General features: G+C 56.2%; 2 protein-coding genes across 5 annotated transcripts; one reads left to right on the forward strand and one right to left on the reverse strand.

The window, feature by feature from the left end:
* Positions 1-295: 295 nt before the first annotated feature.
* Positions 296-5,023, reverse strand: PIERCE1 (piercer of microtubule wall 1). 4 transcript variants are annotated; one of them, XM_082470175.1, is made up of 3 exons: positions 4,174-5,023; positions 3,023-3,122; positions 296-681 (listed from the first exon to the last, which is right to left on the reverse strand). In XM_082470175.1, the coding sequence occupies exons 1-3, from the start codon at positions 4,314-4,316 to the stop codon at positions 532-534; spliced, it is 393 nt and encodes a 130-aa protein (XP_082326301.1). In that variant the 5' UTR covers positions 4,317-5,023; the 3' UTR covers positions 296-531. The 4 variants fall into 4 exon arrangements, with proteins under 4 accessions (XP_082326301.1, XP_082326300.1, XP_082326302.1 ...); XM_082470174.1 differs by having other exon boundaries at positions 296-713; positions 3,044-3,122; positions 4,174-5,019; XM_082470176.1 differs by having other exon boundaries at positions 3,044-3,122; positions 4,174-5,018.
* Positions 5,024-5,259: 236 nt separating this feature from the next.
* MRPS2 (mitochondrial ribosomal protein S2) lies at positions 5,260-8,903 on the forward strand. The gene is made up of 4 exons (XM_082470172.1): positions 5,260-5,398; positions 5,523-5,648; positions 6,113-6,242; positions 7,782-8,903. Exons 1-4 carry the CDS (start codon positions 5,359-5,361, stop codon positions 8,389-8,391), a joined length of 906 nt encoding a protein of 301 aa, XP_082326298.1. The 5' UTR covers positions 5,260-5,358; the 3' UTR covers positions 8,392-8,903.
* The last annotated feature ends 12,355 nt before the right edge of the window (positions 8,904-21,258 follow it).

Raw genomic sequence — 21,258 nt, forward strand, 5'->3', positions numbered from 1 at the left:
CCGGGTCAGGGCCAGTAAGGGCCCTCCTGCCTGGTCCCGCCTGGAGCTTTCCTCCTGAGGTCCCCTCTGCCTCCTTGCCCAGCCCTCGTCCACACCCAGGCTGAGCATCCTACCCTCCCTCCGTGGCTCGGCAGGATGCTCGAGAACAGAAACCACGCGTAGTTTGTCATGAGTATAAAAATGGCTCCCAAATAAAGATGCAGGTGGGGCTCTCTGGGCGTTCCCAGCATTCAGACTGAGACCGGGGTCCCAGGATGCCCACCACCCTACTCATTGATTATACCTGAGTCAGGGATTGGGGACACGGAAAGGTTTTTAATGGAAAGTCAAGCCATTAGCTCTTTTTCATCTAGATGTAAAACAGAGAAAGTAGGGCATCATAGCCCCGTTTGCAAATTTTTTCTAACCTAGAGAGGAAAGATATTTTCAGGGAAAGCAGTGAAGTGTGTCCCTTTACAATTGGGCAAATTATCAAAGATTAGGGCCGCCAATTGTCCAGACTATCTCCGCCAGAGCCGGGAGGCCCCTCAGTCACAGATGGACGGCTTGCTGACCCTGTAGCTGGGGTGGAAGTTGAGCCGGTCGTAGAAGGTGATGTAGTTGTCCGGACCCGTCACAATGCTCTTCTCCATGTAGACGTTGAAAGTATTGTTCTGGAACATTCCACCAGCTGCAACTTGTCTCGAAAATTTATACGAATTTGGATAAAATACCTTCTGGAAGTGAAAAGGGGACACTAGGGTTAGTGATACATGTTAACACTCTTGAGCAATCAGTCATTAGGTATTTTTGGCAGAAAAATAAAAATTTGTAAGAAAATGTTTTTAAATTCTTATTTTGTAAGAAAATGTCCTCTCCAATCCTAGGAAGCAGAGAAGCCAGGGTGGGCAGGATGGCTGGCCTAGTTTGCCCCAATCATCACAATTTATGCCTAATGTCAGGGAATAATGATTAATGGTGCCTCCTTTCACTATTACATGGATAGAAGAATCAATTATGGGGCCACCTGAGCGAGGCATTGCCACACCTGAATATGGTTACAATGGGTCAGGCCCAAAGCTGTTCCCAGTTCAGCTTTTGCCAACTGTACAACTAGGGCAAGTTACTGGACCTCTCTGAACTTGCGTTTTCTCTTCGGTGGAAAAAAGATATAACATCAGTAGGTTTCCACCTTGATGGTGTATTAGAATCCCTTGTAGAACTTTAAAACAATTCTGATGGCCACACTGCCCCCACCAGCCGAGGGGTCTGGGGAGGGGATGTCCTAGCGAGGTGGAGGTGCAGTGAGAACACAGATGAGGCCGCTGGTGTGTGCGGGCACCCAGGGGTAGGAGTCATTTCAGCAATACAGCATCCCCAGGTGACCTCGAGGTTTCTGACAGAAGTGGCCTGGACCACTGTCAGATAGTACACTTGGGACAGGTGGCCTGTTCTAGGCTCCCCTCGTGTCAAGTAGATCACTTGATGTTTTGTCTCCTTGGCAGGAAGCAAGTACCAAGAGAAATGGCCTTCAGTGCGTTTTTTTGTTTGTTTTTTGTGGTGGTTGTTTTTGTTTTGTGCTTTGTTTTGCTTTGTTTCATTTTTGGCTGCATCCTGCAGCTTGTGGGATCTTAGTTCCCTGACCAGGGATCAAACCCGTGCCCCCTGAAGTGGAAGTGCGGAGCACTAACCACTGGGAAGCCAGGGAATTCCCAGTGCATTTTTAAATAGACTTTATTTTTTAGAGCAGCTTGGGATCTACAGAGAAGCTGAGCAGAGTGAAGAGTTCCCACATCGCCTCTCCGGCAGCACACGCAGCTGCCCTGCTGTTCAAATCTCCCATCAGTGTGGTGCATTTAGAACAACTGAGCCAATGGCGACGGGTCATCATTAACTAAAGTCCACAGCGTACGTAGGGTCCACTTTTTGCATTGTACATTCTGGGTTTTGACAAATGAATAATGAATGACGTATATCCACCACTACAGTGTCATTAAGACTAGTTTCCTTCGGTATTTTCTAAAACCCAAAGAATGCATTTTTATTTTCTGTTCCCACGCGGGAAGGAAACACTGAGTGCTGCTGGTTGAGTCCCGTGGCCACACTCAGGTCAGGAAACTGGAAACCAGGTTCCAGATAAAGCAGGTCGATAAGCAGCAGGAAAAACTTCTAAACTTGCCTCCGGAGAACCTCGGTGCTTCACGTCCCACTGCCTCATAAGACCAGCAAATGGCCTTTTTTATAAAAGCAAAACATCTGGACCTATGTTTGTAAGTGTGTCGGTCTTTTTCATGGAAATACCTGATCCCTTGATCCTGGGACAGTGAGCTTTAAATGCTCTAGAAACTTTCTAGATAAATAATCTTCTCATAAAAGCTCTATCCCCCATGAAAAACAAGTAAATAAGCAATTATCATGATCTTTTAACATGAATAATTTGGAAGAGAAACAACAACACTGCCAGCCCCAAAAAGGGAGGCCCTCCTGTCTTGGGTACCCACGGGATGCTTACACTGGTCCATCTGCCCTTCACCTGGACCCAGCAGGGGCATCAGGGGGTTCTAGGAGGCTCCCTGCCATGTGAGGTTGATCAGGGGGGTCAGGTTCCCCAAAGGTGCATAGATCCCGGGGTCCTTTTGTAACCTGTGCTTTCATCAGCCAGTGCTGCCTCTTAAGGTCACAAGTTAAATATTTCATAAAATACGGTATTCCTCCAAAAAGAAGCCAGTTCTTCATTTATTTGCCTCAAAACCTGCTGCTTTAAGTTACGAGAGTTGGCTGGTTGTACGAGTGAATGGGGCCAGCCCTTCGGGATGTTGTAAGGAAGCCTACATGCCCTTTTTTCACCCTTTAAATCATTTCATTGCTAAATTCATTCGTTCGTTTATTTCTACGCTTGCCTGTCCCAAAAGGAATTGAGGTGCGCCCTCCCCCTTCATGATGTTGGAACTGCGGGCCTCTCTGCACCTCCCCCTCCTGATGTGCTGCTCTTTTGAGAAATCCAGAGTCTCAGCCTCCTCCTAGAGATGCCCCACCTGCGCACCTTTCCTTGCTTCCTCCTTACCGGCATCTCGTGCACGGTGGGTGCTCTGCTCCCATAAGCTTGGTTACTGGTCCTGTACACTGAGGGGGGCTCCTTGGTCCTAGCAGATGAGAAAAATACTCTTTTCCACTCATTTGTTTTAATTCTGCCCAAGCCACAGCTTTAACACATTTGGTTGATGGAGCTTTGTTGGAAATGCCCCAGATGGGCGATGCAGCCGTGAACCCGGGCTCCTGTGGAGTGCAGGGCTGGCCTTCCTGGCAGGCTCAGCCTCCCTGACTCCCTCTGCTGGCCTCTGCCAAAGCCCTAAAGAACTCCCAGGTGGCAAGTGCTGGCCCTCAGCCTCAGCGGGACCTGGGCCCATGCTGTCATTTCCTGGGTGGGTGGGTAGGCTGGGAGCTGTGACTCCGCCTCCAGGCCTGCCACTCGCGGGGGCGGCGGGGGGGGGGGTCCCTCCACTTCTGAGCCTCCAGGAGAAAATGTTCTTGCAATCTCTATGCTATTGGTACAGCAGTTTAACTAGTGGCTGTGGGCTCAGATACCCCAGCTCTGCCTCATACTAACTCTGGGATCTGTCTTTCTACAACCCAGATATCCCTCCGGGGAAATGAAGATGCTAACAGAGCCAACTCTGTGGGATCGTGGAGGGACTAAGGGGGGGAGGGGGGGAGCAGGGAAGGCGCGCACAGCCTGCCCAGCTGTGTCTTAAGAGGCTGCAGCGCGCTGGAACAGCTGGCAGGCCACGCCCCTCGGCAGCCTGGTGATGGAGGTGTTGCCATGCACCTCAGGCGGACAGGTCCTCTCCGCCTAGGAAGGAGAGGAGACTGGCCCCGCCCTAGAGGGTGCGGCTGGGATCAGCCCGAGTTGTGTGATTTCCCCTGGGCAAACCCCGTCCCACCTCGCTGGCGGGAGGCCCACTCACTCCACCCGCGAGTCGCAAGCCGCAGGCAGCACCTCCGCGCTCATTTGGCGGTTAACAGCTGACCCCGCTTTTGACTTGGGGGCCAGGAGGGGGCCTGCGGGTTCTTGCACAAAGGGCCATCTGAGCAGAGCGCAGGACCAGCTGGGCACCTGGCTGGCGGCTGGACCAGGAGCCCTTTCTTTCCTCTTCGTATGCCAGGTGGACCCTGACCGGACTCCCTGGTCCTCACCTGTAGCCCCGAAACCATGCCGGGTTGTTGAACCTGGCCGGCAGGTCCTCGCTCACGCGGTAGTAGTCGCTGGTTTTCTCCGGGGAAGCCTTGGCCTTGGGCTCCTCCTGCTCCGCGCACCCCTGGGGGTCCTCCTCGGACATCTCGCCTCGGTCCACCCGAGTTTCGGGGGGAAGAAAGAGCAGGCAGGAAACAGCTTCTCAGCCCTGGGCCGCGAGGATCCGCGCGGCGTCCTGTTGCTAAGCGACGGCCCGGTCACCTGACTGGGTGGGCGGGATCCTTAAAGGCGCCGCGCATCCTGGGCCTGAGGCCGCCCAGCGCCGGCGTGTGGGGCAGAAGTCCGAGGTTCTAGAACCTTCCGTGGCGAGCCACGAGGCCCTGGGCTGGCTGGGATAATAAGGCATTACTTCCTGGGGCCGCAGTGCCGGGTACCCTATGATCAGTAGCCTTCGGCGCCAACATTTTCCCAAATGCGGTGGGGGGCAGATTTCCAGGCAGATGAAACCCCGGGCCTGGGGCTTCATCGGCAAATTGCGGAGTTCAGGTTCTCTAAGGCCGCTCCGCTGTAACGATCCGACGCTCACCGCGTGGGCCAGGGCTGCTCCTTGACCCCCACCCCCGACTTCAGGCCCCCCAGTACGCTGCATCTAAAATTAAGACTCCAGATTTGCCTAACTTTATGGAATCTTTCTAAGCCAAATGTTTAAAAATTAAAACACTTTTGGACAGCGGGAGGTTGTGCTGGACTGGCCGCAGGTGAAGACGGTCCCCATCTCCCGGCGAGTTCCCGCGAGACGGCTGGGAACCTCCTCGGCAGCCGGGCACTGTGCAGGGAGGGGGCGAGGGGAGGAGTATCCAGACCCCGCGCTCGACAGGACCCCAGCCCCGGCCCCGGCCCCACGCTCCTTGCGGGTCCACGGTGCCCGGGCAGACCTGGGGCGCAAGGCCCCGCCCTCCCCAAGGACTGCGTGCTCCGACCCGGGGGGCAGGCGGGGGCCAAGGGGCGGGGACGCGTCCAGAGCTGGGGTGCCCGAGAGAGGCGGCGGGCGCTCAGTGGCACCCCCGGGCCTGCAGGTGGCGCTGCGGCGAAGGCGCGGGCCGCGGCCGGAAGGAGGAGCCGCTCGTGGGGCCGCGCCTGCCCGTCTTCCGCGTCCGTCCATCCGTCCGCCTCCCGGAGTCCACGCCATGGTACCCGGCTTGGTCCTACCGCGGCTCCTCGGCGCGGGTGAGGCGCCCGGGACCCGGGAGTGGAGAGCGCGGCGGGGACCCTCTTCCGGGCCGGGCGGCGGGAGGGAGGGAAGGAGGGAGGCGGGCGGCGGGCGCGCGCCACGAGTTTGCTGTCGCCGCAGGTGTCCGGCGCCGGCCGCTCCAGCTGCACCTCGTCCAGACGGCGACCCCGGGCCCGGCGGGGCCGAGCGGCAGGACGCTGGGGAGCGCCGCGGCCTCCGCGGCCCGGGAGCCCGAGCGCAGCAGCGGTAATGCCAGCCCTGCGGTCCTGGGGGTTTGAAATTGCCCCGCTGCTGGGAGTCCCGGGCGCCCTGGGTCTCCATGGGGCCCCTGGAGGATGCGGGACCGGGGAGGGCGAAGGGCGGCCTTCCGCCCCTGGCAGCCCACGTGCTGGGCCGCACGAGCTTGCAGCCCTCCGAGCAGCCCCACCGCCGAGTAGGGCCGAGGCCCGCCCCGCACCCCGAACCGCGGCCGGGGAGCTCCCGCGGGCGGCTGGCGGGACCACGGGGACCTCAGACACCACCCGGCTCCCCTCCTCTCCGAGTGAAGACTCGGCCACGTTTATCCAGGAGTGAAGCCGGGGTCAGATCCCGGTCTCCGCCCCGAGCCTCCAGAAAAGGCCCCTGGGGACCCTCAGCATCTGCCCTCCCGCAGCCCCCAGGCTTGGGAGCCGGGGTCCAGACCCTGCATCCTCTCCCCCTCCCCGCCCCAGATCTCAACGAGAGGATCCTGAGCGAGCCCCTCAAGCACTTCGACTTCTTCAATGTCAAGGAATTGTTTTCTGTAAGAAGTCTCTTCGATGCCCGGGTGCACCTGGGACACAAAGCTGGCTGTCGGCACAGGTAGGTGACGCCCCTGGCGAGTGTAGGGGTGCCCAGGGGGCTCGGGACCCTTGCTTTGGGGTCCAGGGCCGCTCTTTCAGTTTGTTTTAAGAGGGTCTAGCTCCCTTTTCTTCCAGATGGGATCACTGAGCCCCAAGGAGGGGCAGATGTTTATTCTCAGGCCCCGTTTGCTACCCCCGACCCCCAGGCCCCGTGGACCTTGCTGTGGGGCTTATGGTCCTCGGTGGGGTCAGGCCCGCTGCTGCTGGTTCCCAGACAGGCAGGCCAGCCTGGAGGGCGGTGCTGGCAAGGCCGTCGGCATCTCGAGGGGGGGTCTCCAAGGGCACGCAGAGGAGTGGTGACTGGCCCAGTCTTTTCACCTGGCGACTTTGATGGCTGGGTTGGGTGTGGATTGGAGGAGCCGTTAGGAGGCCGGGGAGGGAGGCAGTTGTAGATGTTCAGGGGGAAGGTGAGGGGCCCAGCGGCGCCAACAGAGCCGGAGCAGTGGTTGGATGTGGGGTGATGGGGGCAGAGCCGGAGGTCCGGTTGAGCAGAGCCCAGAACAGGTGTCGACGTCCTTCACATGAGGAACTTGGTTGTCGACATTCTTCACATCAGGAACTTGGGTCCGGTGAGGGTGACCCTTCGGCCACCCCAGTGGGGATGTCACGCAGGCACTAGGGAGAAGCAGCCTGGGCCGGGGTCCACCGCGTCAGGACCTTTTGAGAACATGTGGAGTGGAGGATGGAGGAGAGAGGAAGTCCTAGGCGGGAGCCCTGGGCAACCAGCGTCTGAGAGTCTGGGAAGAAGGGGAGGGGCCGGGGCATGGGAGGAGGGTGCGCCACTGTAGGTGCTGCGGGAAGTCACCCGAGGTGAGGGCACGTGGGGCCTTGGGAAAGCTCTTTGGAGAGGAAGAGACACAATCCAGGCGGGAGTGAGCGGAAGAGTGAACGGGGTGAGGGGGTGCAGGAGGGCGGTCTTGCACCCCCGTCCCTCGGCCCGGGCCAGTGGGTCTGTGCCCTCAGGGTTCCCCTCCGAGGCCTGGCTGGCTCCTGCTCCAGCCCACCACACTTGCAGCCCGGGGCACCCCACTGCCTTTCTGGTCCCCCAGCCCACCCCGGGGGCGGGGGGATCCTCAGTTGTAAAGTCTCAAAGATGATGATAATGACAAGGGTGGGAGCCAGACGAGCAGCGCCGGGTGGGACGCTGTCCGGACGTTACGTTTGAGTGTCCAGACGTCCGTGAGGGCCCGGTCTGTTAGGCACCCCACGCGGCGAGGTGTGGAGGTTCAGAGGGTTAAGCCACTTGCCCGAGACGTGGAGTGGCCTGCAGCCCAGCCTGCCCTGCTCGCCCACCCTCACCCTCCCACTGCCCGCGGCTGTCACTCCTGGGACAGCGTCCCCGCTGCCGTTGTCATGGTGAGGGCTGCGGACTGTACCAGCCCTGGGCTTGCCGTGCCCCCCGTGCAGGGGCCCGGGGCTGGGGGGGCCGCGTGAGAAAGGGCGGGTGGAGGTGGCCACGTGGGGCTGGTTCACACTGGCCTTGGTGGGTGTCCGGCAGGTTCATGGAGCCATACATCTTCGGGAGCCGCTTGGACCAGGACATCATCGACCTGGAACAGACGGCGACGCACCTGCAGCTGGCCTTGAATTTCACGGCCCACGTGGCCTATCGCGGGGGCATCATCCTGTTTGTGAGCCGCAAGCGGCAGTTCTCACACCTGATCGAGAACGTGGCCCGGGACTGCGGGGAATACGCCCATACCCGCTACTTCAAGGGCGGCCTGCTGACCAACGCGCCCCTCCTCCTGGGCCCCATGGTCCGCCTGCCCGACCTCATCATCTTTCTGCACACGCTCAACAACGTCTTTGAGCCGCACATAGCCGTGAGGGACGCGGCCAAGATGAACATCCCCACCGTGGGCATCGTGGACACCAACTGCAACCCGTCGCTCATCACGTACCCCGTCCCGGGCAACGACGACTCGCCCGCGGCCGTGCAGCTCTTCTGCAGGCTCTTCCGGACCTCCATCCGCCGGGCCAAAGAGAAGCGCAAGCAGGTCGAGGCCCTGTACCGACTGCAGGGCCAGGAGGGCGCCAAGGGCCGCGGCCCAGCTGACCCTCCTTCCCCGGGGGTGCAGGCCGAGCTGGACTTGGGTCATTCCCCTTGACCTGCCTGCTCTTCTCCCGAGTGAAACAGCAGCCGAGTCTGTTCCGAAGCTGGGAACCAACCCCCGTACCCACCCCCACCCCCGGCATGGTCCTCAACACCTTCCCAGTTGTTCCAGGCTTTGGGTCCCTGCCGCTAGGAACGCTTCTCAGCAGCTGCCCGCCCGGGGCTCCACTTCAGACCCGAGGGCCCAGCAGGCTCACTGGGCAAGTGGCCCACCTGCAAAGGACCCGTTGGAAAACATCCCGTCCCTGGAGTCTGAAGTCCTTGCTTCTACCTCGAGATGAGTCCCTTGTATGTTAGGAAGGTTCTCACCAGGTTGACTTTTCTCAACCAAAATACCCCTAGGTTGGGCTGCTTCCCTGCTGCCTGGTTTCAGGGGCTATTTTATAACGTGAGGCTGCAGGATGAGCCACTAAGAAGATCCCATCCGGGTTGGGACAGGCTGGGCAAAGCAGACAGCATGATTTCAACAGGAATAAAACTTAGATTTGGGCGGAACGGGGACCTGGACCGTTGGTTCTGCAGTGTGGTCTGTGTGGTTGGTTTTCATCGGCACCCACGGGGCCCCTGGAGCACACGAGACACGTTCCTGCCCCCTGGATCCTTGAGCTTCAGGGAGACAGGCAGGCATGTGCATGTGGCTTTGGATGGGACAGCACCGGCTGCCCCTCGACACCGTCTTCGGTGTTGAGGCTCAAGGCCCTCGTGTCCTGCCCGTGCCCTGAACAGGCATCCTCTCCAGGTGGTCGGGTAAGATGGGACCCTGTTCACAGGAACTTTTTGATGCCCCCTCATTTGTGGGACCTTCCTTGGCAACACTTGTGTTGCTGGGATGAGGTGTGGGTCCCCGCTTCCCAGGACCCCACCCCGTGGCTCCCGGGGTACCTGACCACCCAGGACCCTGTCTGCTGCCAAGGGTCCAGGCAGCAGGGTCTGGTGGGGTCAGGACAGGATGGCCTCACGTGGACGGATGCGTGCCACTCCACGTCCTACAGTAGCACACGGGGGCAGGAAGACTGGTTTCACGGGCCCGCTCAGCATCATTCGGGGGGGCATGCAAGGTGGAGGTCGCTGATGTTTTCTGGAAGGGTTCACAGTTCGGAAGGTGCAAGGAGCTGAACCCCAGTTTGAAACCACCAACTGACAGGCATTGCTTTAATTTGTGAACATGAAGTATGGGCATGCAAATTCACAGGCAGGTAAATTGAGGGGTCCCCCCCAAGACTTTCCCCCCACAAGATACCTCCCTCGGTGTGTGTGGGTGAGATTTCCCGAACTCCTCTGGAGAGAGCTGGCCGGGCCTGTCGCTCGGCGCTCCAGGGAGGCCGGAGTGGGCAGCCAAGACCCTCGAGATCAGCGCAGTGTGAGAAGGCTCACTGGCCGTGGACGGGAGCCCTGGAACGTGAACTGGGCCTCCTCAAGGCAGAGGGTCCACACCGCCCTTCAAAAGCAGGCCGTCTGGGGAGGGCAGCACTGGGCAGGACAACGAGGGACACGCAAGGGGGCCCTGTTCTCTCACCCTTGACTCGGGCTGGGTGGAGGGGAGCAGCCCTGGAGGGCGGGCTCCCCGGAGCGCCCCTACCCCACCGCATTCCCCATGGTGGCCTGCCTGGCCCTGGCCATCCTCTGTTCCCTGAGGATCCCCCTGGAACCTGCACCCGACACAGGCCGGTGAAGACCAGCAGGGACAATGAGAGTGTGTATCGGTCACTGGCTGTGCTGCCGGTCCTGGGGACGCTGGGAGCAGGGCGGACGGGTGGCCACACTGCGCAGGTGACTCGGCGGACGATCAGACACAGATGAGCTGGGCGGTTTCAGGTACACGAGGACCTGGAGGGAGGCATGGGCTGACGGGGCCCGGAGCCTGGATGGGGGCAGCTCCAGCAAGAGCGGCCAGGGCCGACCGGGGGGGGGTGGGCACTTCCAGAGGGGCTCAGGTAAAAGGAGGGGGGAGGCAGAGCATGGGCTTCCACCCTAGTCGGGGGGGGTCAGCCAGCCCCGATAGACATCACAGCAGGCACAGTAGATGTGACAGCCTCGGGGTCTCCTCTAGATACAGATGCATCCTCCCTGCAGGAGGGGACCTCCAAGTTTGCCAACCTGGAGATAAACACCAAGAGAGGCCAGAAGCCCCAAAGGCCTGGAGAGCAAGGGCCTGAGCCCTCCCCTCCTGCTGCCACGGTGACAGCTTGCCCATTAGACCTGACCTTTCTTGGGGTCTGGCAGGGTCGTGCCCTGAGTGGTTGGTGTCCCAGGGGCCTGGAAGAGCCAGGTTCAGGGGGGGATTTGGGGCCAGGGTGGGTGAGGGCAGGTGCACCACGCCACCCACTCGGGCCAGAACAGGCTCGCGGTGCGTGTGGGCGTGGAGGGGTCTCTAGAATCAGGCCTGCAGATGGCTGGGGCCAGACGCCACCTGGGGCCACTCCCCAGGGTCCAGCCCAGGACTTTGCCTCCAGTGGCCAGTCCCAACCCAAGGAGCTGGGTTCCTCCCTTCACCACCACTGCTCTCCAGGCCTGGCCCTGGCCACGTGCAAAGCCAATTCTTTATAAACTGTTGCATCTCAACATACGAGCCTGAGTATTCTCACACTGTTTTTTGAACTGGCTGTCCTTTGTCTGAAAATTAGCCCGTGTATGAAAATGAGTCGGCCCTGAACCTGTATGAGACCTGCAAGGTGCGGACCGTGAAGGCAGGCACGCTGGAGAAGCTGGTGGAGCACCTGGTGCCCGCCTTCCAGGGCAGCGACCTCTCCTATGTCACCATCTTCCTGTGCACCTACCGAGCCTTCACCACCACCCAGCGGGTCCTGGACCTGCTGTTCCAAAGGTGAGCGCCCCGCCCCTCCCCGGCACAGCGGCTCCCCGCGCACCCACTGGCTGTGTGTCTTGGGAATGTCGCTTTACCTCTCTGAGCCTCAGTTTGCTCACGTGAAGGCCGGGCTGCCCAGAGGCCCGACCTCCCAGGGCTGTCAGGACTGTCGGATAAGCGTGGACAGTGCGGCCCCGCACCGGCCCTGTGGAAAGGGCTGCTGAGGGATGGGGTGGTTTTAATTAAGGTTTTCCTCTGCCCCGTGGAGAAGCTCTCTGCTTCCAGCCCCTGGGCAGAACAGTTTTCCCATTTGTAAAGGAGGTTCCAGATTCTGTCTGAGGGGTCCTTCCTGGGAGTAGCCAGAGCAGGGCTGGCTGGGGGCTGGCTGAGGGCCCAGGCCCACTCAGGCATCTGTAAGGTGCTGGTTGGGCTCATTCATTCAGCAGTACATACGAAGCACCTACTGTGTGCAGGCACTTTTCTAGGCATTTGGCTTAATTCAGTGAACGGTGCAGACAAAAATCCCTGCCCTCCCGGGCTTCCATCCTAGTCGGGGGGTCAGCCAGTAACACTAGACGTCATAGCAGGTACGGTAGATGTGACGCCCTCACGGCCTCCTCTAGATACGGGTGCATCCTCCCTTATTCCAGCGTGGACGGCGGACCTCAGGACCAACTGAAAAAGTGAGTAGACTTCGCGTCCGATGGGAGGGGCTGGGCGGAATCTTGGCTGCCACATATCTTGCGATTCCCGCTAGAGGGCTGAGGTCTGGGGGCTCTTCCTGCAGGAGGAAAGGAGTCAGAGAGCTGTGGCTGGGGTCCCATGTCCCCAGGGAGCAGAGGGGAGGCTGGGGGCTGAGAGCCGGCCCCTGAGAGCATCCATCCCCGCTCAGATCCGGGGCCCAGGACAGGAGGTGTGGGGGGCCAAGCTGCTGACACTTCAGCCTCGCAGCCCAATGTGAGTGCTCAGCTGGGGCTCACGGGAGCTCAGTCAGGGCCGGGGGGCCGGCTACGTCCCCACCACCAAGTAGAGCGTCCCTGGGAGGACGAGCCCTGCACTCCGGCGCAGAGACCAAGGCAGCCGCCGGTGCGCGAGCCTCCAGTTCAGGTGCGCGAGGCCCGTGAAGGCCGGGCAGGGGGCACGCTCTGCTTGTCCCCTCCTCCCTCCCCTGTTTATGCAGCGCCTACTGTGTGCGGCCAGCCCAGCGCAATGAACAGAGCAGGTGTGGCCCTCCCTGCCCTCCTGCAGTTTCCTTTCCAGGGGGGAGGGCCCGGGGGGCTGGGGGCAGACAGGAGAGAGTCAGGCTCCCCCGAGGAAGGGAGAGGTGGTCACCAGGGATGGAGGGCCCCTTCCTACCAAGACTGCCCCTGCCTGGCAGCCCGGTGCGGGTGGGGCAGGGGCGGGCCCAGAAGCCCGGCCCCCATGGGGGAGCCAGGGGAGGGCCGCGTGGAAGGAGAGGCCAGGCCCCTGACTCTGCTGCCCGCCCGCCTGCCCCCAGTGCCGTCTCCTCCATCCTGGGCACCTGGCTGGACCAGTACTCCGAGGACTTCTGTCAGCCCCCGGACTTCCCCTGCCTCAAGCAGCTGGTGGCCTATGTGCAGCTCAACATGCCCGGCTCCGACCTGGAGCGCCGGGCCCGCCTCCTCCTGGCCCAGCTGGAGCACACGGAGCTCACCAAGGCAGAGCCGGAGGGTGAGGAGATCGGGGTGGGTGCGTGTGAGCGTGAGGGGAGGGGTCGGTGCTGGACACGGAGGCGCCCCCGAGGCTGCCTCAGGCCGCCCACGTGGGGACTGCTGTCGGGGAGGACGTCCTGTCGCAGATTCCTGGACCGGAACTTCTGTAAAAGGCAGCGGGTTGTTTCCTTTCTTTGGAAAGGCACGTTTGGAAGGCAGGCACGTTGACCTCCTCCTGCACCTTCACTGCCATCTCAGGATCTAGAACTGGCTCCAGCACCAGCCCCTGTACAATCTGAAGACCTAGATCCAGCTGCAGAAGCAGCAACAGAACTAAAGCCAGATCCAGAGCTGGAGGCGTTTCCATCAGTGGCTGGAGGGACACCTCGAGCGGCGGCACCAGAGCAGGAGCCAACATCACAATCAGTTGCATCAGCACCTCTGCATCCAGGGCCCGTGGCTGCACCTCCGGAGGAGACCCAGAGCCGGCTCAGGACCCACTACCCCTGCGGGGAGAACCAGCTCGGGCACCACGCTCAGTGTCAGCTCCTGACCCACTTCTACCCGCTCCCCCCAACCCCCGAACTCTCCTTCCCCTCCCCTGTTACTGTTTCTGATTTGGTTTTTAATTTTATTTTTTCATTTCACATTATTTATGGTGTCTTTTACGTCTTCATAGAACCAAGTTTAATTTTTTTAATTTTAAATTGTGCGTTTCAGGAGCATCGAGTATATTCACAGTTCTGTGCAACCTTCCCCAGGGTCTCTGGCCGACTGTTTCACTCCCCAGAAGGAACCCCTGAGCTAAAGCGTTCAATCCCCATTCCTCTCTCCCCCAGCCCCTGACAACCTGTAATCTGCTTTCTGTCTCTGTGTCTTTACCTGTTCTAGATGTTTCCTATAAATGGAATTATACAAGGTGGCTTTCTGTGTAGGCCACATATTTTAAGAGGGGAGTAGTTAATTTTTGTTTTCTTTTTGTACTTGAAATAGCATTTTTGTTATATGAAAGGGAAATGCCAGATGGATTAAAGATGAGAGGTACAACTTGAAGTCTTTTTTGTAAATATGTGTGCGATCTCAGGGTAGAGACCCCTGTTCTGAGTACGGCCCCAGAGCCAGAAGACAGAAGGGAAACGCCTGGCTCCTCCCATGGCCAAACAGAAACAAGAAACACGTAGAAAGCTGGGAAGACAGACCACAAACTGGAACAGCATTCCTCACATCCCAGGGCCAGAGAAAGGTTTGACACCCCTGTGGTGCCCCAAATCTTCAAAGTCAATGTTTTAAAAAGGGACAAAGAACAAACACGTGCAGTTCCAATAAGAGGCCACACACGTGGTCGGTACAGGTCAGAGATGCTTGACCTCCCGATGAGGACACGCAGATGTAAACACCGTGGAGACAGCGTTGTCAACACCACACTGACAGGTTTCTAGTCTGGTGGCGACCAGCCCTGGGGACAATGTGAGGAAGCAGGGGCCCAGCAGATCCTCTAGAGGGAAGCGTGGAAGGACACTCCTCTCTGGGAGAACAGTGCCCAGGACCCCAGAGCTCCACAGGTGCAACCCTTTACCTGCAGGGCTAATCCCAGGAGTTTACCCACAGGAATTCTCGCGTGGTGTGTGTGTGCCCGTGTGCACATGGGTGCGTGTGCAGTTGTGGGTGTCGGGTGGGGAGGATTCTGGGGACGTGTGCCCTTCTGGAACCTGGTTCCCCCGGGGGGAAGCTGATCAGTCCACTGTCTTCCTCCTTCGCATTTTCTGGGGCCCCGAATCAGAATTTCCAAAGACCCCCTGCTATAGGACATGGGCCATTTGCCATTTTTCACTCTCAGAATCATGCTGAAGGGAACATCTGCGTCCATAAATCTCTATTTAGGGCAGAATCCATGAGGTGGATTTTCTGGGTCAAAACATATACAGTTTTTAAGGTATTGGCCACAGTTTCCAACATAGCAGTCTCTGCCCACTTTGAGCCTTGCTTGGGAAAGCGGGGCCTCAGACGCCCCGAAGGCCGAGACCTCAGGGAGGCAGGAGGAGGAGGAGCTGGGAGTGGAGGTGAAGGGACCTGGGAGTGACCTACCCAGAAGGGACTGTCCCGCCCCTCAGCCCCACACCCAGCCCCGCCCAGTTCTAGAGCTGGTGCTGAAGCTGGTACAGAGCTGGGTCTAGTTCAAAGGTGGCTCTGCTCCTAGAACTGGCACTGGAGCTTATGCAAGAGCTGATGCTGGACTTGGTTCTAGCTCTGGGGAAGGCGCTGGAGCCGGATCTACCTCCAGAGACGGTCTAGACCTGGTTCTGCAGTTGGACAGCGCTCTTGAGCTGTCTCTCACACTGGCACTGGAGCTGGTGCTACAGCTATTGCGGTCGTTGGCTCTGGCTCTGGCTCTGGAGCGGCCACTGAAGCTGACTCCTGGGTGGGTACTGGTTTGGCTCGAGCTGTGGATCTGGTCCTGGAGCCGGCTGTACCTCCGGAGCTAATGTTACAGCAGGTGCCAGAAGCAGCTGTGGATTTCGCTGTGGATAGGGCGCAGGAGCTGTCCCTGGTGCTGGAGCTCTCGCTGACTTTGCGGCTGACTCCAGCTCTGCTCTAGTGCTGGATCTGCTTCTTGTGCCTCTAGCTGTACAGCCAGTCCTGGCTCTAGCTCTGTAGCTGGTGCTAAAACTGGTGGTGGAGCTGGTTGTAGCTCTGGCACTGGTTCCACCTCTGGAATTGGTGTCAGGGCAGATTCTGGCACTATAGCAGGCACAGAATCTGGCCTAGGAGTTGGTGATAGAGCTGCCTCTATCTCTGAAATGGCATCATGCTGGTGCCAGAGCACGATCTAGCTCTGACGTTGGTGCTAAAGCTGTTGCTGGAGCTGGCTCTTTCTCCTGAGCTGGCACTGGCTCTAAGTCTGCTACTGGTACCCAAGCCAGCTCTTGCTCTGGAGCTGCTGCAGGAGCTGGCTCTCATGGGCGCGCTGGCTCTGGAGGTGGTCCTAGAACTGTGGCTGGAGCAGGCTCGAGCTCTGAACTTGGTGCTGACTCTCGCTCTGGAGCTGGTGCCAGGAATGGCTGTAACTCTGGAGCTGATGCTAGAGCTGGCGCTGGGGCGACCTCCTCCTTGGCACTTAGCACTGGGTCTAAATTGGCTTTGAGCTGGTTCTCACTCTAAAGTGGGCACTAGAACTATCACTGGGGCTGGCACAGGAGTCAGTGATAGAGCTGTCTCTATCTTCCAGAGATAGAGCTGACATGACAGCTGGTGTTCAAGCCAGCTCCAGCTCGTGGGATAACACCAGCCCTGCCAGGGACCAGCATGGGAGCTGAAGCTGAAGCTGGCTCTATCTCAGGAGTTGATGCCAGTGTTGGAGCCTGAGTTGACTGTAGCCATGGAGCTGGCTCGAACTCTGGTGCTGGAGCTGACGCTGGCTATGGAGCCAGCTCTGGCTCTAGTTCTGGAGAGCCAGAACTATTAGTGGTCATAGAACTGGCTCTAGCAATGGATCAGTGCTGAAGCTGGTGCTGGAACTGACACTGAGTCTGGAGCTTTGGCTGGAGCTGGCTCCAGATAGTTATCACTTGCGCTCTTGAGCTGGTGCTTGGAGCTGGCTCTAGACCTTGTGCTGGAGTTGGCTCTAGCCCTGGAACTGGCAGTGGAGCTCTCTCTAGTTCAGGAGCTAATGCTTGAGCTAGTTCTGGTGCTGACACTAGCTCTAGAGAGAGCTCTACCTCTAGAGCTGCCTGTAGCTCTAGCTGTGTTGCCAGACGTGGTGCTGGAGCAGACTCGAGTTCAGTTCCTGTTGTTATCTGTTACTATGGAATTTGTGTTGGGTCTGATCCAAACTCTAGAGCTGGTGCTGGAGCTGGCAAATAGGTTGATGATAGAGCTGCTTCCAACTCTGCAGTTGGTGAGACAGCTGGTGCCAAAGCTGGTTCCAGCCCTGGAGCTGGTGCTAGAGCCAGTTGTGCAGCTCACTGGAGTTTGAGGGCTTTTCCATGAGCTGATGTTGGAACTAGTTCTCTCACTGGACTTGACTCTAGATCTAGTGATAGAGCTGGCTCTCATTCTGCACCTGGCACTGGCTCTAAATCTGGAGGTGGCCCTGGAGCCAGCTCCAGCTCTGGAACGCTGCAAGAGCTGGTGCTGGAGTTGGCTCTAGCTCTGGAGCTGGTGCTACCTCTAGCTGTCAGGCTTGTACCAGAAATGCCTTTAATGCCAGATCTGGCACTAGCACTGGTACAAGATCTGGCACTGACAGTGATGCCAGCTTGGGAGCTGGTAGTCGAGCTGGCACTGGTGCTGCAAGAGGACAAAAAGTTCACCAACCTCATGACTGTAGACTGTGCGTGCACACACTTGTGCACGCATCAAATACATTTCTTTTCTTCCCTTCCTTTATCTTCTTACCATATAGCATAACATAGACCATAAGATGCACCAATAACTGTTACCCTCACATCACAGGGTTTAAGTTACAGGTCGTCAAGGAGAAAAGTAAGCATCACCCCAGCACTCTGCATGCCCTGGGGAGGGTGTCCGCGTGTCTCATTAGGAGGGAGAACGACTCTCTTACTGTCTTCACTTAGAGACTCAACATGGCTACAGCAGAGCTGTGGGTACCAAGTCAAAAGAAGGTGGGCCGTGACAGTTGGTCTCTCATGTCAACCTGCCCAGGCCATAGTGTGCAGTCATTCGATCAAACTGGTGATTTAGGCAGTGTGAACACATGTGTGGACTAAAGGTGTGGCTGACTTGCCTTTAAGTAAAAGAGATTACTTAAATGGTGGGCCTCATCAGGTGAAGGCCTTACAAGCCATCAAAAAACCGAGGTTTCCTGAAAAAGAAAGTCTGCCGCAAGACACAGCATCTAAGGATAGCTTCAAGATGGCGGAAGAGTAAGACGCAGAGATCACCTTCCTCCCCACAAATACATCAAAACTACATCTACATGTGGAACAGCTTCTACAGAACACCTACTGAATGCTGGCAGAAGACCTCAGACTTCCCAAAAGGCAAGAAACTCCCCACATACCTGGGTAGGGCAAAAGAAAAAAGAAAAAACAGAGACAAAAGAATAGGGATGGGACCTACCCCAGTGGGAGGGAGCTGTGAAGGAGGAAAGGTTTCCACACACTGGGAAGCCCCTTCACTGGCGGAGATGGGGGTGGCGGAGGGGGACGCTTCAGAGCCACAGAGGAGAGCACAGCCACAGGGGTGTGGAGGGCAAAGCGGAGAGATTCCCGCACAGAGGGTCAGTGCCGACCAGCACTCACCAGCCCGAGAGGCTTGTCTGCTCACCCGCTGGGGCGGGCGGGGGTTGGGAGCTGAGCCTCGGGCTTTGGTCGGATCCCAGGGAGAGGACTGGGGTTGGCAGTGTGAACACAGCCTGAAGGGGCTAGTGCGCCACAGCTAGCCGGGAGGGAGTCCAGGGAAAAGTCTGGACCTGATGAAGAGGCAAGAGACCACTGTTTCGGGGTGTGCGAGGAGAGGGGATTCAGAGCACCTCCTAAACAAGATCCAGAGATGGGCGCGAGCTGCGGCTATCAGCACAGACCCCAGAGATGGGCGTGAAATGCTAAGGCTGCTACTGCAGCCACCAAGAAGCCTGTGAGCAAGCACAGGTCACTATCCACACCTCCCCTCCTAGGAGCCTGTGCAGCCCGCCACTGCCAGGGTCCTGTGATCCAGGGACAACTTCCCCGGGGGAACACACAGCGCGCCTCAGGCTGCTGCAACGTCACGCCGGCCTCTGCTGCCGCAGGCTCGCCCCGCATCTGTGCCCCTCCCTCCCCCCGGCCTGAGTGAGCCAGAGCCCCCAAATCAGCTGCTACTTTAACCTCGTCCGGTCTGAGCGAAGAACAGATGCCCTCAGGCGACCTAAACACAGAGGCGGGGCCATATCCAAAGCTGAACCCCGGGAGCTGAGCGAACAAAGAAGAGAAAAGGAAATTTCTCCATGCAGCCTCAGGAGCAGCGGATTAAATCTCCACAGTCAAATTGATGTACCCTGTATCTGTGAAATACCTGAATAGACAATCAATCATCCCAAAATTGAGGCGGTGGACTTTGGGAGCAAATGTAGACTTGAGGTTTGCTTTCTGCATCTAATTTGTTCCTGGTTTTATGTTTATCTTAGTTCAGTATTTAGAGCTTATTATCATTGGTAGATTTGTTTATTGATTTGGTTGCTCTCTTCCTTTTTTTTAAATATATATATATTTTTGTTTCCTTTTTCTCCTTTTGTGAGTGTGTATGTGTATGCTACTTTGTGTGATTTTGTCTGTATAGCTTTGCTTTTACCATTTGTCCTAGGGTTCTGTCTGTCCATTTTTTGTTTGTTTGTTTGTTTGTTTGTTTAGTATAGTTTTTAGTGCTTGTTATCATTGGTGGATTTGTTTTTTGGTTTGGTTGCTCTCTCTTTTTTTTATTACTTTTTTATTTTTAACAATTTTTAAATTTTTTGTTTCAATAACTTTATTTTATTTATTTATTTTTCTTTCTTTCTTTCTTCTTTTTTCTCCCTTTTCTTCTGAGCTGGGTGGCTGACAGAGTCTTGGCGCTCCAGCCAGGTGTCAGGCCTGAGCCTCTGAGGTAGGAGAGCCGAGTTCAGAACATTGGTCCACCAGCGACCTCCCAGCTCCACGTAATATCAACTGGCAAAAGCTCTCCCAGAGATCTCCCTCTCAATGCTAAGACCCAGCTCCATTCAATGACCAGCAAGCTACAGCGCTGGACATCCTATGCCAAACAACTAGCAAGACAGGAACACAACCCCACACATTAGCAGAGAGGCTGCCTAAAATCATAAGTTCACAGACACCGCAAAACACACCAGTGGATGCAGTCCTGCCCACCAGAAAGACAAGATCCAGACTCATCCACCAGAACACAGGTACCAGTCCCCTCTACCAGGAAGCGTACACAACCCACTGAACCAACCTTACCTACTGGGGGCAGACACCAAAAACAACGGGAACTACGAACCTGCAGCCTGCAAAAAGGAGACCCCAAACACAGTAAGTTAAGCAAAATGAGAAGATAGACAAATACACAGCAAATGAAGGAGCAAGGTAAAAACCCAACAGACCAAAGAAATGAAGAGGAAATAGGCAGTCTACCTGAAAAAGAATTCAGAGTAATGATAGTAAAGATGATCCAAGATCTTGGAAATAGAACGGAGAAACTACAAGAAATGTTTAACAAGGACCTAGAAGAACTAAAGAGCAAACAAACAATGATGAACAACACAATAAATGAAATTAAAAATTCTCTAGAAGGAATTAATAGCAGAACTGAGGCAGAAGAATGGATAAGTGACCTGGAAGATAAAATAGTGGAAATAACTACTGAAGAGCAGAATAAAGAAAAAAGAATGAAAAGAATTGAGGACAGTCTCAGAGACCTCTGGGACAACATTAAACACACCAACATTCGAATTATAGGGGTCCCAGAAGAAGAAGAGAAAAGGAAAGCGACTGAGAAAATATTTGAAGAGATTATAGTTGAAAACTTCCCTAATATGGGAAAGGAAATAGTCAATCAAGTCCAGCAAGCACAGAGAGTCCCATACAGGATAAATTCAAGGAGAAACATGTCAAGACATATATTAATCAAACTATCAAAAATTAAATACAAAGAAAAAATATTAAAAGCAGCAAGGGAAAAGCAACAAAAAACATACAAGGGAATCCCCATAAGGTTAACAGCTGATCTTTCAGCAGAAACTCTGCAAGCCAGAAGGGAGTGGCAGGACATATTTAAAGTGATGAAAGAGAAAAACCTACAACCAAGATTACTCTACCCAGCAAGGATCTCATTCAGATTTGATGGAAAAATGAAAACCTTTACAGACAAGAAAAAGCTAAGAGAATTCAGCATGACCAAACGAGCTTTACAACAAATCCTAAAGGAACTTCTCTAGGCAGGAAACACAGGAGAAGGAAAAGACCTACAATAACAAACCCAAAACAATTAAGAAAATGGTAATAGGAATATACATATCAATAACTACCTTAAATGTAAATGGATTAAATGCTCCAACCAAAAGACATAGACTGGCTGAGTGGATACAAAAACAAGACCCATATATATGCTGTCTACAAGAGACCCACTTCAGACCTAGGGACACATACAGACTGAAAGTGAGGTGATGGAAAAAGATGTTCCATGCAAATGGAAATCAAAAGAAAGCTACAGTAGCAATTCTCATATCAGACAAAATAGACTTTAAATAAAGACTATTACAAGAGACAAAGAAGGACACTACATAACGATCAAGGGATCGATCCAAGAAGAAGATATAACAATTGTAAATATTTATGCACCCAACATAGGAGCACCTCAATACTTAAGGCAAATGTTAACAGCCATAAAAGGGGAAATCGACAGTAACACA

The sequence above is a fragment of the Balaenoptera physalus genome (assembly GCF_965194825.1).
Source record: "Balaenoptera physalus genome assembly, chromosome: 7".
NCBI lineage: Eukaryota > Metazoa > Chordata > Mammalia > Artiodactyla > Balaenopteridae > Balaenoptera > Balaenoptera physalus.